General features: G+C 39.7%; 1 protein-coding gene across 1 annotated transcript in view; it reads left to right on the top strand.

The window, feature by feature from the left end:
- Positions 1-15,127, top strand: part of b4galnt4a (beta-1,4-N-acetyl-galactosaminyl transferase 4a) — a 217,044-nt gene that overhangs the window by 99,009 nt on the left and 102,908 nt on the right. Inside the window, exon 3 of the mRNA XM_036151546.1 lies at positions 12,497-12,595. Coding sequence (XP_036007439.1) covers positions 12,497-12,595 — 99 coding nt within the window. The remainder of the gene's footprint in view (positions 1-12,496; positions 12,596-15,127) is intronic.

Below are 15,127 nucleotides of genomic sequence, written 5' to 3'. Positions count from 1 at the left end.
TTTATTCAGATTGTTTTGGGTCCAGTGTTGTGATCTAGTTAATGCGCATCATCAGTTTTCACACCTGCTTTTTTTGGGACATCTCCACTCAGACACTGAGCTAGTATTAGCTTTATTGGTCATTAATATATTTATGATTAAAGAAACACACACCGACTATTAAATTTACCTATCATACACAGTTAGTTATGCACAGCAGTAAAATGCATTTTGTCAGTGAAGGAGACTATTGTAGAGTAAAGAAATCCCAGTTTATTAAAAGTGTTAAATTTATGTTGTGCTGATTTTGGATGCCTTCACAATATTCAAAGTTAAGATTAAGGCCATCATATGTTTTTCAGGCTCTCCGAGAATTTACAAACATTGTTTAATTGCAACAAATTTAGACATTTCTGAGGTCTTTGCACTCGCCTGGCCATCCTACGTCAGTGGACCACCATGGGCAGATCTGACATCTGCACCAGGATGTTTCCTGCCCATTCTTCCTGATTTTTCCTACATTCTTGGCACTTTTTTGGCCTCCAGCATGAGTTTCAGTCTTGTTGTGGATGAAAAATCTGCATGAGAAAGTGAAAGGGTTTTCTGTACTGCTGATCAGGCCAGCTGACAGACTTGGCTGGGACAAGATAATTTGAGATGGACCCCACCCATGACATTCTTTAAATAGTAGCAATAGAATTTAGACGGAGCTTTTTAAGACATTATTGATATTGCATCCTATCATGTTCTTTCTCAATTGATGTTCTCCCATACTTCCTTCCCCAACACTTTTCGTTCCATACTTTGGATTTTGTAGGATTTCTCTTTAAAACTGTTTCTAGATGAACTTCCTGCTGCAGAGCACTTACAGTGACACAAATCTCAAAAGTAAATAAGTTATAAAAATACTGCATTCTTAAATTTAGTCATTTGAATTAAGTTGGGAATATGTATATCAAATAAATAAATCACTCTTTAATATTTTTAAGGTCTCCATTTAGTTATCAATGAAGTAATTAAACTGAGTTATCTAATGAAAATCTCAATTATGCATAAAATCAATCATTCAAATGTAACTTTTTAAAATAACTTTTTTGGTGCCTGTGCTAAAGCTCATCATGAAACTTTGGCTAATTACCTATTAAATATCAATACTAAGCATTTCTTCACAAACAGACCTTTCTTTAAAACCATAATTTAGGCCTTGATTTTATAGCCCGATGGTCCAGTTCTACACCCCTAATCCATCATGGGTCAGGGGCAACTGAGCCGGTGGTCCCATTCCTGTTGCCGGCTGTGATCCTGATGAACACAGATGCCAGTTTTACATTTGTTTTGGACAGATTTATTTCAAATAGGCTAGAGATCATTTGAAATATTTTGCTAGTCTCATAGACATCCATTAGACAAGCTCAAAAACAAAAATCTTTAATTGAGGGAGATTGCTAGGCTCAGTGGTGAGAAGTGCAGCAGAGTGGATTTTCTTTTGATACCTTAAAGTGACTGTGTTTACCTTTTTTACCTTTCATAAGTTTAACCGCTAATAAAACATTTCTGTTTTCTCCAAACATAGGTAGGCGCACAGCAATTTCGATGCTACATGGTTACCTCATCACTATTTAATACTGTATATACAAATGTCAACCTTCCATTTGTATGTGGGTTTACGTGCTCATGAATACCTATTCATTTTTAATTGTTGACGTTATGAAGAGTATCATCCAGATCAGCGATTACCATCCTGCCTTTAATCTTTCCATGGCTTCTATGGTATTTTCATAATTCATAAAGCGCTAAATTTAATGTGCTTCATTTTTAACTAACTAGGTGTCCTGGATGAAGCTCCGTGTTTGGTATGGATGGAGATGTACCACATGTAACAACCCAAGGTTTAGGTCAGGGGAATGGCTCAGCGGGGAGTGGGATTAGGGAGTATTTTAGTATCTTTATTCTTTGATGTCCTGCTAGCACACGGCTCAAAAGAAAATCCTGAATTCTCAGCATGCACTGACATGGAAAGAGGAAGCAAAGGAGAGGGGAATGTGAGCATGAGTTTAGTCAATATATTTTTAGATGCTAGGCTCTACAGGAAATTGCCCTGTTCAACGGTTGTCAGAGCAGTTCTATGCCTATCAACTTTTACTGCTGGAAAGAAAATGCATGTCACTAGTAGCGTTACTGTCAAGGAAGAGAAATAAAAGTAGAATCTATGTAGAAACATGCAGTTAGTATATCATTTTAAACAGGTAATGCACATATCCCAAAGAAAATAGCAGATCAAATCAAATCATCTTTCACAGTTTCTTGAGGTAAACTGTATTTATTGCACTTAAGGAACACTCTCCCCCCCAATTCTGTTTATATCTTTCCAAAATGCATGTTGTTACAATGTTTTATGTTGTTTATATAAACAGTTTCAGCTATTCCAGAGCACAGTATATTTATTGTCGAGATATTTTAATGGAATTACAGGTGTTTCAGAAGAGAACAATCAATGTTTTGTGAATTACGGTGCTAAAAATCTACCTGGCAATGAATTCTTATTTCATGCAAAGTATAGTAACTCAAATGTAGCTGCTTAAATGTTTTGGGAACATCTCAGGACCGAGTTAGCACATTTGCTTAAAATGTGACAAATAATCTACCGTCTTACTTCTGCTGATGAGCTTTGCATAGGAAGGAGTTTGCCGAAGGGACAGACTAACGTCAGCTCTCGTCCTCTCTGTACTGAAATGAGTCTTTGATAATTTGGCTCGTAACATCTTTTCTAGGGGCTTAAAGTTAATTGACTCCAGAATACATTTCACAAACGTTGCACTTTAGTCAGTAAAAGCAATGCTCTGCACTCCCACACAGAGCAGGAGACCTAAGCTTCAGCTTAGTGGTTACATCACTGAAAAAGACCAGAAGCTGGAGCCATCAGTGCGGTGTTTCCGTCACCGTTCTTTTATTGTTAACATCAATGTAAACGTTAACGTTAACGGAAGATCTCTTACATAGCAAGTAAAACTCAAATGTGTCACAACACATTTTTAAAATGCCAAACTCTTGATATTCAGAGTTTCAGCAGCTTGTTGCAAAATTACTTCAACAGTATTTTTTTAGTTTTTGTCTTGTCATGTAGACAAACAAAATAAAAAAAACTTACAACTGAAATATGTTTTCGTTTTGATAAAGGCATTTATTATGGACTTAAATAATTGGAATCGCGGGTATAGAGGTAAATTTAACCAACAGGTTAGCCTTCTGTGCCATTCATCTCATATGTAAATCAGTTCAGGACCATAGACAGAGCCTGAATTATTTGCAATGGGGTTTTAAATGCTTAAGGGAATATGAAAACTATTTTAAAGTCACATCAACTACCTACTTCTCTGATCACTTGGCCTACAGGCTGTTTGCACTTAAACTTTGAAACCAGACCCATGCTATTTCTCTGTGTTTGTTTTTATGCATTTTATATTATTGTTTATTGCTGTACAGTATTTTTGAATAACATTTACTAAAAAGTAATTCTCTGTTGACAATTATGAATTAACTATGGTTTCCTGCGGCAGTCAAATTAAATTATCACGATGCATGAATAATGGCCCAGTTACTATGAATTAATCACTCACAAACATCAATAAATTACTTTGAAATTCTGTCTTCTGGACATTTTAAATCCAAATGTCACAAAAACATAATTTAGTACCTTTTTCAATGCCTTTAACTATGGCTTGGTCGACGCTTTCAGTTCAAATAAAGGATTTAACACACTTAATCAGCTCTGATCAGCCTAGAGGATTTAAACCATAAATGTCACCTTTTTATTCTCCACCTGCAGGCCGTAGACATTCATAACTTTGCCGCTGAGTTCCTCTGTAGATTTCTCTACACCTGAACCCACACTCTCAGACAATTGCCTTTTTGTCATTCCTTATACTTTTTACCCATAGTTTGGAGAGGTTTGTCATCTATTCACCGGATATATGAGTCCTGGTTTCCTATACGGTCAACATTATCTACTATTATTTACCCCATTTAAAAAACTGCTGTTACTTATTACATTATTTAATATAAAACTGAAGTTTTTATAAGCCAGTGGAAATAAACAACAAATAAGGGCTATTTAGAACATACTGTATGTGCTGTGAACATTCATGTGCCCTTAGTGTTTGGATGTGTCAGTGTCTGCCTCTATGCCCGGCTGACGGTGCCTTGTTTTCTCTGAAGCTGTCGCTGTGGATGATTAGGTCAGACCGAGCACCACCAGGTCAGGGATGATTGGCACTTCACTGTTTGTCTCTCCCATTTGCCAGCTGCCCCATGTCACACTTAATCAGCTGTAATCAGCCTAGGTGGAAAAGTTGGGCCTATTTTTAATTTATTTCTCCACCAAACTACATTTTTTTTTTAGATTACAAAGTGCAGAACTTATGTGGTGTAACATGTTTTAAATGTGTGTAGGATATAGATTTTATAAACTTTGATTCAAATCCAGCTTGTCCAATTTGAAATATTTCATCCTTTTTTATAGAAATGTACAATCAACCAAGCACTTAGACATTCATTATTTTCATTTTTGTACAAATACAAATCTGCAAAGAAAAAATCAGCTCCCTCAATTGGAGTAAATCCAACTGCTCTGTGAAGGCCTGTTAAAGAACTTTAGTAAACAAACAGCATCGTGAAGGCTAAACAAGGTACCAGACAGGTCAGAAATAAAGGTCTGGAGACTTTTAAATCGGGTTATAAAACAATATTTCAAGCTTCAAAAGGCTTATCGACAGCTGTTTAATTCATGATCCAAAAAAGAATTTCCTGCACACCTACCAGGACAATGTGTCATTCACCATAGCTGAGGAAGGCTATCAGAAAACCCGTTTAAGTTTGCTATGAATCATGTAGGCGAGACAGTACACATGTGGAAGGAGGTGCTCTGGTCAGATCAGGGCAAAATTTTACTTGTTGTCTGCATGCAAAACAGTAGGTGTGGCAGATAAGTAACTGAACACCCTGAACACACCCTCCTATCACATTACTCTCTTGGATAAAACCTGTTGGAGGCTGCAAACTATATAATTACTTTCTTTAAAAGGTAATGATAATATGACCAAAAAAATAAAAACATCTGGCATCCATGTTTCAGATTTTTCTCTGATTCAACACACCTGAATGAAACGTATAAAAGATTAGCAGGCCTCTGCAGAGCAGAACAGACTGGGAAGGTCGTTCAGAGACATTGGAATTAGATGTGTTGGAACAAGGACACACCCAAAACCTGCAGGACACTCGCCACAGTTGCCCCTTTTTTTTTCAAAATGGAACCTCTGTTGATAGATTATTTGGATAAATAAAAAAAAAACAAGGAAGACAGTGAAGATCTATCCATGCTGACCTCTTGTTTTCAATATTACAGAACAATATTCGCACATGTGCAAACATATTCAGCGCTACCACTTTTAGAGCAGTCCATAGATGTCCCTCTTAGATAGAAACATCCCAGAAACAGTTGCGGGCAGTTTTTCTTCTTCCCATCTGTCCAGCTCTCCCTTTGCCTCACATTCTCCTCCCCCCTGTGTCTTTGTTCCTTATTGTCTCTCTGCTTTAGTCATTTCTGCACCATTAATCTTCCAGCCAATGAATTGAAGCTCCTGACTCTATCACTCCTATTATCGACTGCAGCCATCTCTTATTTATGTTCCATTTTGTTCCCGCTTTCCCACTCAGCCTTTTCAATGTTATTTCATTGACCGGCATGTTATTTCTTGCATGAATAATGCAAACGGTGGGACGGAAATAGTACCACCCCCTTCATTCTTTTGCCTGGGATTTCGTTCTGTGGTAGTTTAACTGAATGTGTTGCCGCCGCTTTCTATTTAGCAGGCCCGGTAACCTTGTTAAGGGGAATAGGAATTCGGCTGTGATCACTGAAATAGAACAGAGCGGCTGATGGCGAGATCAGGGCGGCGATTCGTTCAACCTCTCAGTGCTCACGTTCAGGATCTCGAAGGTGGTTCCCAGGACAGTCGGTTTCATTAGCCAACACCCAGAGCAGCCGCTCCAACATATGGCAGTCTGCAAGCAAAAAAAAACAAATGTCAGTTTCCTGCAGTGTTTGCTGACGTGCCATTGCTAGACTTGCTGTAATTACATTGGCTAGCTTTTGTCGGATAGCTTTCAGTAAATGAGCAAACAAAGGGCTAATTACAAATTTCATCAAATGAACTGATATTATAAGAAGCGAGTGTTTGCAAACAAACCCATTTCTCTGTGTTCAAAGGGACTGTTTGGGTTTTTTTTTTTTTAGGCGATATATTTGTAGAGATGTAGAGCTGTGTCATTCCTGAACAAACTGAATGTGTTGATCAGCTTTAAAATGAAATACAATGATCGAGATCCTTTGTTCTTTGTTTTGACATTTTTCTCACACGCAAGTTTCGTCTTTGCAGTTACACTGACTGAGACGGAGAACTCGGAGGTCGAAAATACAAAATAACTTATGTGAGCCAAAGCCCATCCAGTGGCTTCTTTGTTGATGACACTGGCAAAGCAATATAGTAGATCTGCCAGAAACGACACCGAATTTATGTCCAGGTCATCTACTAAAATAAAAAAGAAAACATATTAAAGAGCAGAAACTGAAATCTAAACCACAATAGGATATAGCTGATATACAAATAAGCTATTCTTTTGAATGGCTCTTTGAAAGAAACAGATCCACAGGCTCTAGTTCCCTTTAAAGAGGCACGTATTCCATCTCAGTACAAGAGAGTTGAGCTAAAAGCTAATCAAACTCAGCTTAACTCTTTCCATGTTACAAAAAGAGATTATTTAAGCAATTCTCACCACTACTGGTGTCACATTGCATATGTCTGCCGGCACAAAGAAGGCACTCATCTTGTGTGGGGAGCATGTCTGGAGAGGTTAGACTATCCCCGTTTGGAAACAGGCAAATACCTGAGGCACGTTCTCCTGTGATTTGTTGCACATCATAGCCAGCATGTGCATCCCTGTATTATTTATATCAATTTTGCCCTGTTTAACAACGCAACAAGCAGATCTGCTGTCTGTCAAGTGTACTTATTCTTAATTATACTGTAGATCAAAACATTTTAAAAGAAAACCTCACCATTTCAGGTGTTCTGATTAAACTGAAACAAGTCAGCGGAATTGAATTTACCTTTTCTTATTTTAAATTATATCTGAGCCTAAATTTCATCCATTACAATGCTAGCTCTTCAACATAAAAGAACTTAAACGCTTGCAAATATGGAAAGCACCTCTGTAGGCATGATAACATGATACAACTTGATTTTTTTTAAATTAAAGTAGGGTAATGGTTTTGTTTGTCCACTGTGCAGACTTCAGAGAAATAGCATACAATAAATATGTTTAAGACAGGTTGAAAATCATAAAAATCCATGTTTCTACATGATTTCACATCACACTTGTCGGGCTGCAGAGTGCTCGTAACACTTCAGAGAGTTGTGTGATCTTTGAATGGAAACAGACTATGTTGCGGGTGAGAGAGAGGTTGTAAAGAGACTTTGACTCTCCAGTCACTTTAGCCAACAGAATTCCTCGCTCGATGCTCTTCGCATTACTATAAAGTCTCACAGTAACTCTTTATGTTTTAAGTTACTGCACCACTGGGCATATTTGGGGTCTTTTAAATTTGTCACTGTTCATTTGTCCTGTGCTATATATCTTTTCCACTGACTTTTGTGCTCATTTTCTCCTTCACTTTCCATCTTATCTCATTATCTCACCCCTCTCCCCATGTGGCGGAGTTGCTACATAGATGGATCGTAAATTGCTCTCTGAAAGTGTATTGCAGCTTGTTCCACCGAGTCACATAGACTTAAAATGTCTAAATCCATGTCAATTTATTGTTCCAAAATTGTCTGACGCAAAATGGGACCTCTATGTTTAAGTGTCCCAGTATGAACATCACGTCAAGGCTTAAACGGTTATGTTTGCAGATTAAGGAGGACCTTTATAATAAAGTAAAAAGACAACATGTTTGAGATTAAATGGATAATTTTTCCATTTGTGTTATTATTAAAAAAAATAAAATTGAAACAGCGTTTTTGAGCAAGAAGCTGATGAGTAATCAATATCTTACCTAAAGTAGACATCTCTTCATCAAAATTCTAAGAGTCCGGGAAAATTATCTTGGAAAAGTTATGCTAATGGATGATCCAAACGTCTAAAGAGGTTGATGAACTTAAGTATCAATCCATAACGTAGGTTGTTCCATTAACATTTTGCATATTTAATAATAAAACCTGGGGTCGAGACTGACTTGTGATTTGTATCGTTTATGAAAGTTGTTTTTTTTTGGAAGATTCTATTACACCTACTGCAACATAAGAAATTTGAGTAATTCAGCTAAACGGGAAATATCTAATTCTCACCTGTCTCCTGTTGGCCGTTTCACGCCTAGCTGAGTGAAGAAAGTGCATTTTAATTAAATAAACCCTGCCTTCTTCCTTACCCTCCTTCTCTGTCTGCCACTCCTTGCTTGTACAGTTGGCTGTCTGTGTTTACTAAAACAGATTAATTAGGCTCATTGGTATTCCAGGACGCAGCTTCCAGTTGTTACTCAGGGCAAGGATCAACAGTGTCATAAATTTGAACTGTAAACACGGGGAGTGTGGAAGGTAACTAATGGGCAGCCAGCTCCTGCTACAGTGAGGTGTCGGGCCGGCCGCTTGGATTGATGGATTTCTGTGACACGATGTCACTTAATGGACAGCGGATCCATCACTCAGCGCTTTGCTGCTGACCAGCCCTCCCTTGTGTGTGTTCATGCCTGAAACAACTTATTTCAGTTAATTGTTCCTGTCCCTCACTTTTTCTTTATGGCTATGATGCACTGCTCCCTTAACATATAAATGTTTACTGGGCAGCAAATGATTTGTCATTCTGCTCGAGTAAAAGTCAAAAAGGTAAATGGGACTATAAACACATGATAAATAAGCAGTCCTATATCAGCATGATTGATATTCCCCATTTTGCCGTAGTGCAGAGTTTCATTTATAACACAGTCTGACAGGCCCCAGTTAGCATCAACTTTCATTATCAGTAAAACGCGATTGCAATGTTCTAGGCCTCGTGCCAGAGAAATTAAGATTTCCTTTTGAAGAGGAGATTGTAACGCCGAAGTAATGAGTCCTCTAAAAAAAAAAAAAATGCTTTATCTATGTGAAGTGTGCAGTGTGCAATGTCAACATCTAGTCGAAGTTTAAAGTCAATACACATTACCACAGAGAAAGAGATACAGCTGATAAAGGATGAAGTGCAACCTTGGGTCAATGAGCGAACTGTACCTTTAGAATTGCATTGATAAGCAGACTGGAGTTGGATCGGGCTGAGGCAGCATTTTGAGGCAGTCGGTCCGAATAAACGAGTGGCTTGTTCTCTCTGGGTAACCCATTATTCCTAAAAGATTTTCTCTTTAAGCTGAAATCGGTATGCATAGACTGAGAAGTCTTTGTGGATAATGTGGAACCATCGTTCAAACTGTCACGAACGTGTTCTGATTGTGAAAGTCGGATCGCAGGCAGGGCAGGCATCCGCCGTAAAGGCTTGCAGCGTGCGGCTTGCGGCTGGCTCACGCTAAATGCTCTTAAGTGGCACAAAACCTTGCAAATTTTATGAACGTGTCCAAAAAGCAATGAGCAATGCACAAAGCTGGGGTAACAATTACAACTCCTTTTAATGAAAACCGCGTAAACACATAAAACGTTGAGATAGCAGCAGTTCATAATCCTGGATGCACAGTGAAGCCTGCTGCAGCAGTGGTCTCCTCCTCACGGCTTGTGGGCCTCGGACATTAGAGTGGATCGATCATCGGATAATTTGAATACGGATCGGTAATAACAAACTGGCAGAGTAAGAAAAGTCTTGCAACTGCTGTGGCCGCAACTAAAACGATCTCACTGAGCAGGATCAGGGCCATTGCCCCTGGTGGAACAGGGCTTCCAGCTTTGGAGACACATTTTGAAGCTGTGTGTATATTCTGGACAACGCATTCTCACTCCCAGCTAATCAAACGCTTGATCAGATACTGACGCAACGGGGGTACCCCTCTCATCATATATTGACGCACAGGGTGCATGACATTGTGACACGCAAGTGACTTGCAATGAAAACTTTAGCCTACAAAGTTGCTGCTGGTAGCTTTAGTGGTGTATGGTGACATGTATACTAGTGTTTCTTTAGCTTTAGGCGTTGGGGTTAAGGGGACGGGATGGGTTAGGGTTAGCTTCGCAGTTTGCAGTTCATGTAACATTTTCACAACTTCCTGCCACAACCTCTCATGCACCTTGCATGTCAACACGTGACGAGAGGGGTACACCCGTCGCGTCAGTATTTGACAAGCAGGCGCCTTGACCGAGCGTCAGTATTTGACGAGTCGGGAGTGAGAATGCGTTGTCTGGTTGATTAAAGGAAGTTATTCGCCGTTCAGGTTCAAATGCAATGGAGGAGAATGAAGAAAAATAGTAAAAATAAAGGTTTACAATACAGTTAACACTCGAGTCTCAGTGTAAAAAAAATTCTGTGGTTAGGATTAAAAGCACACTTTTTTTACCGCATATATGTACGCACAAAGCTCTTTGACAAAATAGCAGGATGGCACACCTGGTGGTACACAGCACTCTGTACAGGTAGCCCCTTAAAATTCATCCCTATGTGCTGCTATAACACTTATTTAAACACTTATGGTGTTTTTATCTCTCCGCAGCAAGACTCATGCAGTACCAAAACTGGTGGTGGAGGTGCCAAAACCTTTGAAATTTATGGGGGAGAAAATCACTAGATGGCAAAGGAAGATCTTTGTGTAAGAGAGAGATCCATGGTGGCAACATTGTGGTTGTATGGCCTGGAAAGATGAAGCAATAAGACCTAGATTGTGAGATGTAACTGTAGCAGCACAATCATAGACTTCCACATGCAAAAACTAAGTTTTCCAGATGTGCTCTGATCCGGGAACATTTGAATGGTCATGTACTGTAAGTAGTGGAAACCACAGAGTAGTCTAAGGGGGACTAAATGAGAATTAAATTCCCATTTTCTTTCTCTATTAAAAGACAGAGTACAACAGTTTCAACATGTTTCAATAAAACATGATTAGCTTTTTTTTTTTCAATCTGCCTCCATAAGATGGGGAGTGATCTGATATAGAAGGGTGTGAAACTGCAGGAATATTAAAGTGCAACATCATGTTAGCTTTTCTACAGATGTGTCAAAAAATAGACTTTTGCTGCAGGCATCGAGAGGCCGTCTCCCGCTGTTCAAACGCCTCGTGATTCATCTCATCTTTGTTTTTTTACTGACCGCTAAGTCTTGTTTTCTTCCGTTCTTATTCTTTTGCTCTCTTGATGTCATAAAAGACACCTACTGATGCAATATAAATTTTTATCCTTTATCGAGTGGATCTTTGTGCAAGTGTGAGTGTGTGTGTGTTTGTGGGGAAGCCAGACTGTTTGTGCGCTTTTCGATGCTCACAAACATCAAGCGCTTTATGCTCCTCTGGTGGCAGACAGGAAGGGAGCCTCTTGTCACATTTTTTTTCATCATTACCTTCGTTGCCCTCCTTCATCTTCCTCCCTTGGAAGTTAAAAAAGTAATCAAAGGCTCGGCATCCGACAGCTCCTTTGCTTCCCCTCTGTCAAAAATTTCCCTTTCCTCCCCTGAATTTATTGCAAACACAGGCACCTTCCGTACAAAAGCCCCTCATCTTCCGGGGTGCTGAAAAATCTCTGCTGCTAGTCTCGGCGGAGGGGTGCTTCTGCTTCTTTTTTGACGTTTCTCCTAAATGGGGGATGCTCTGCCACTCATTTAGCCCTGTGACTTTGGTCCATCCTCTGGGAGCCAAAGCAGCCTTTTAGCTTCTCGCAGCTGCCCAAAGAACTTGCCCTGCTCTCCGCTTCGTCCCGCCTGTCGCATCATTCCGGCATTAACGTGGACATGCTGCTTAGCAGACCACAGAGAGGGGAGCCCAGCAGCTCTCTGGCTGGAGAGTCATACTAAATCCCGGATCAAGAGGGAGAGAGCGGGCCTCTTCGAGAGAGGGTCTTGGCTGGATGGGTGAAGGAAGTTGGACGTGAGAGCTTTGGCAAATCAAGGGCTGGATTAGGAGTAAATGATGAAAAGGAAAAGCTGCAGGGTGTTAATAGTTGCCTTCTGGGGATATAATCCTATGTTTTCTTGGCTTGCTTTTTTCCAAGTGTGTCTGCCTATGAGCTTTCATCGTCATTACTTTATGCCACTTGAATTGGATTAGAAAATGATCTGGCTATACCTTATGATGTTACTATCTTTCATGTGTTAGTTATTTGCCATGTGTTGAGCCACATTAGCTCAGTGACTGTCAGATAGATCCGTGCCTGCATGCACAGATGGGTGGATACCTCCAGCTTTGAGCCGTTTCGACTTGATTCGTCAGTACGTTCTCAGTCTTTGTGAAATGCTGAACTCAGAGCGTGATGTGTTGTTGTTTTTTTTTCTCTTTGTTTCTGTGAAGGATGGTGAGCCAATCATCGGAGGGGCTGAGAGCAGATATCAATCCCACATCCGAAAGTTTCTCGGCCAGAAGCACAAGAAGTTACTATGGAAACCAGAGGTAACGTCAAACCTGCCACGCTTATTCTAAAATTGTTCTGCTTTCGTTATTTCTTGTAATATTCAGCTCAAAAAATGATCCACGGATTGTTTTGTTTCACTGCAGCGTCCAAAGTTGATGTATTTTATTGGCACTTGATGTTATGGACCTTCATGGTAACAGAATGGCACAACTTTGCATAATAATTTCTAATAAACTTTTGCATAATTTTGAAGTGGAAGGCAAGAGACGAGTGATTTTGTATTCATTCCCCCTGAGTTAGACCTAACCATTTATTTTAATTACAGCCACAAATCTTCTGAGTTGTGTCTCACAGCCAGAAACCAAAGTTTATACCCAGTCTTTTAGCCAAATAACTTAATTAGATTGAATGGAGACCGTCTCACAACATCCTTTCTTCCGGCACAGATTCTGAACTAGATCCATATATGAACTGTGAGATTACTCTAACATTTGGTTAAAATCCTTCCAATATATTTCTGGTTGTATGTTGCATTGTCCTGTGGAAGGTAAAACCTCCACCCTGGTCTGAGGATTGTCCTTTGTTTAGCTCCATCCATCTTCTCATCATCTCTGCCCATCTTATCTGTCACTGCTGAAGAGAAACAACTCCACAGTACGATGCCCCCTCCACCATGCTTCTACAATGGGGTAACCTGTTCATGGTGATGGATAGTGTTAATTTTTCTGCCACACAGTGTTTTGCAAATAGCCCAAAAAGTTGAGTTTCTATCTTTTGTTGCTTTTCTGAAAACTATTCTCTCAACTTTAAAAGTTGTTGGACGGCCATATGTTTCCATTTTCAAAAGGGATGAACGGTAATTAGTAATATTTTCAAAGTTTAAGATTTTTATATATATACTTTTTGTTGTTTTATAAACTCATTATGCTTTAAAGGTGACACATCATAAAGAAAAACCACTTTTTTCGCCCTTAAATACATTTTGTTGTGTACTTGAAGTCTCTAGGAGTGCAGAAAATCTGAATGTAGTCTGTCCTGGTGCTGCGTAGATATCTTTATATTCTGTTTGGGTCATATTTTTCAAGCCGTTCAGTTCTCCCTGTTTTCTATTAAATGTTTTGAACAATTGCGTCACAGTATTTGCTGCAGAGCTACTAAATAAGGTCATGGACTTTCCAGCTAACCAGTTTTGCAAATCCGCCATTTTTATTTCTTGGTGACATTTTGTAGTCCAAGCTGAGGGTGCCGAAGCTACAAGTGGCTTAGTGATAATGTTTGTTTTTTGGCTGTTCTAACCAGTGGTGTGCTGTGGGGTGGCAGTCAGGGCCTTCAAGAGACATCATTCAACTATACCTAAATGATTCAATACGCACGTTGTGCAGGAGAATGCACTGACCATGCGCCACAGGCTTTTAACAATATGGAACTAAATAAAAATACGCCACGTAAACAAACAATGCAGCCCAATGCGTACATCAATCAATATATCGTTTCATCGGTTTAACAAAATAGACAAACTGCACACATAATCCAACAGCCACCAGTGCAATGTACGAAATGTTTTACTCACCCATTGCTTACCAATAAATAAAATCTAATCGTTCAATAATGCCGTCATGCAGGTGTCCTTGCTGCTTCAGCTGGCTGAGTCGTTCCTTCTCAACAGACAGAGATGCCAGAGAAGAGAGTCTTACTTGTCCAGTGGTGTTCCCTGCATAGGTTTTTATCCATTTGAGGGCTGAGAATGAACACTCCACGGACGCAATAGACATGGGAATGGTCAGGATCAGCCATGCAATAGCATATAGTTCTTTCATACTACCCGAAAGGCCCATTCGCTTCAGAAAAGCCAGGAGGTGGCTGCCGTGAAAGTTTGACATGCTGTACATGACTTTGAGTTAAGCTTTCAGTCTACCCAGATCAAAATGAGAACCATAACTGTCTGTCAAACTTCGGCGGTCTGCCTAAGGAACGCGCTCCGCACCCAAAAGTCCAGCAAACCTCATTTTATCGTGATCCTTAAATCTGTTCCTGATTTGTGGATGAATGTTGTGAATCGCCGCCTTTGTACCGTGCCCGTGCGTCGGGCTTCACACGGGGTGCGTTTGGAGCACCTACGGTTCACGTGGCCTCCTCAAAAATGTTGCCAAATTTTGCTCTCTCTCTTCTCTCAACACTTTGGTAGAATTCATCAATTCTGGCCAGACAGAACTGCGCATCCAAAGTGTTGTTTTGTAAAATGCCAAACAACACATCTGCAATGTTTATAGTCCCAACCAAGGCAAAAAAAAAAACAAACTCAAAACTTTTTTATCTGTGTCCCGACGTACAGTTTCCTGATAAAATCGGTGAATCAAATCAACAAGCTCCGCTTTTTTTGTGAACAGTGCACACAAGCCTGCCGCTGAAGTTTCACCTCACAGAGCTTATTTAGGGACGTGAAAGTAAAGCAGGTTGAATTTTCCTTCCACTGTACAATTACTTACTAATTTGTGTTGACCTGTCACATAAAATGCCAATAAAACACCTTAAAGTTTGTGTTTGTAGCCTGAATTACTTTGAAAAACCGT

The sequence above is a fragment of the Fundulus heteroclitus genome, chromosome 2, assembly GCF_011125445.2.
Source record: "Fundulus heteroclitus isolate FHET01 chromosome 2, MU-UCD_Fhet_4.1, whole genome shotgun sequence".
Lineage (NCBI taxonomy): Eukaryota > Metazoa > Chordata > Actinopteri > Cyprinodontiformes > Fundulidae > Fundulus > Fundulus heteroclitus.
This window is presented reverse-complemented; position numbering and strand designations above follow the sequence as displayed.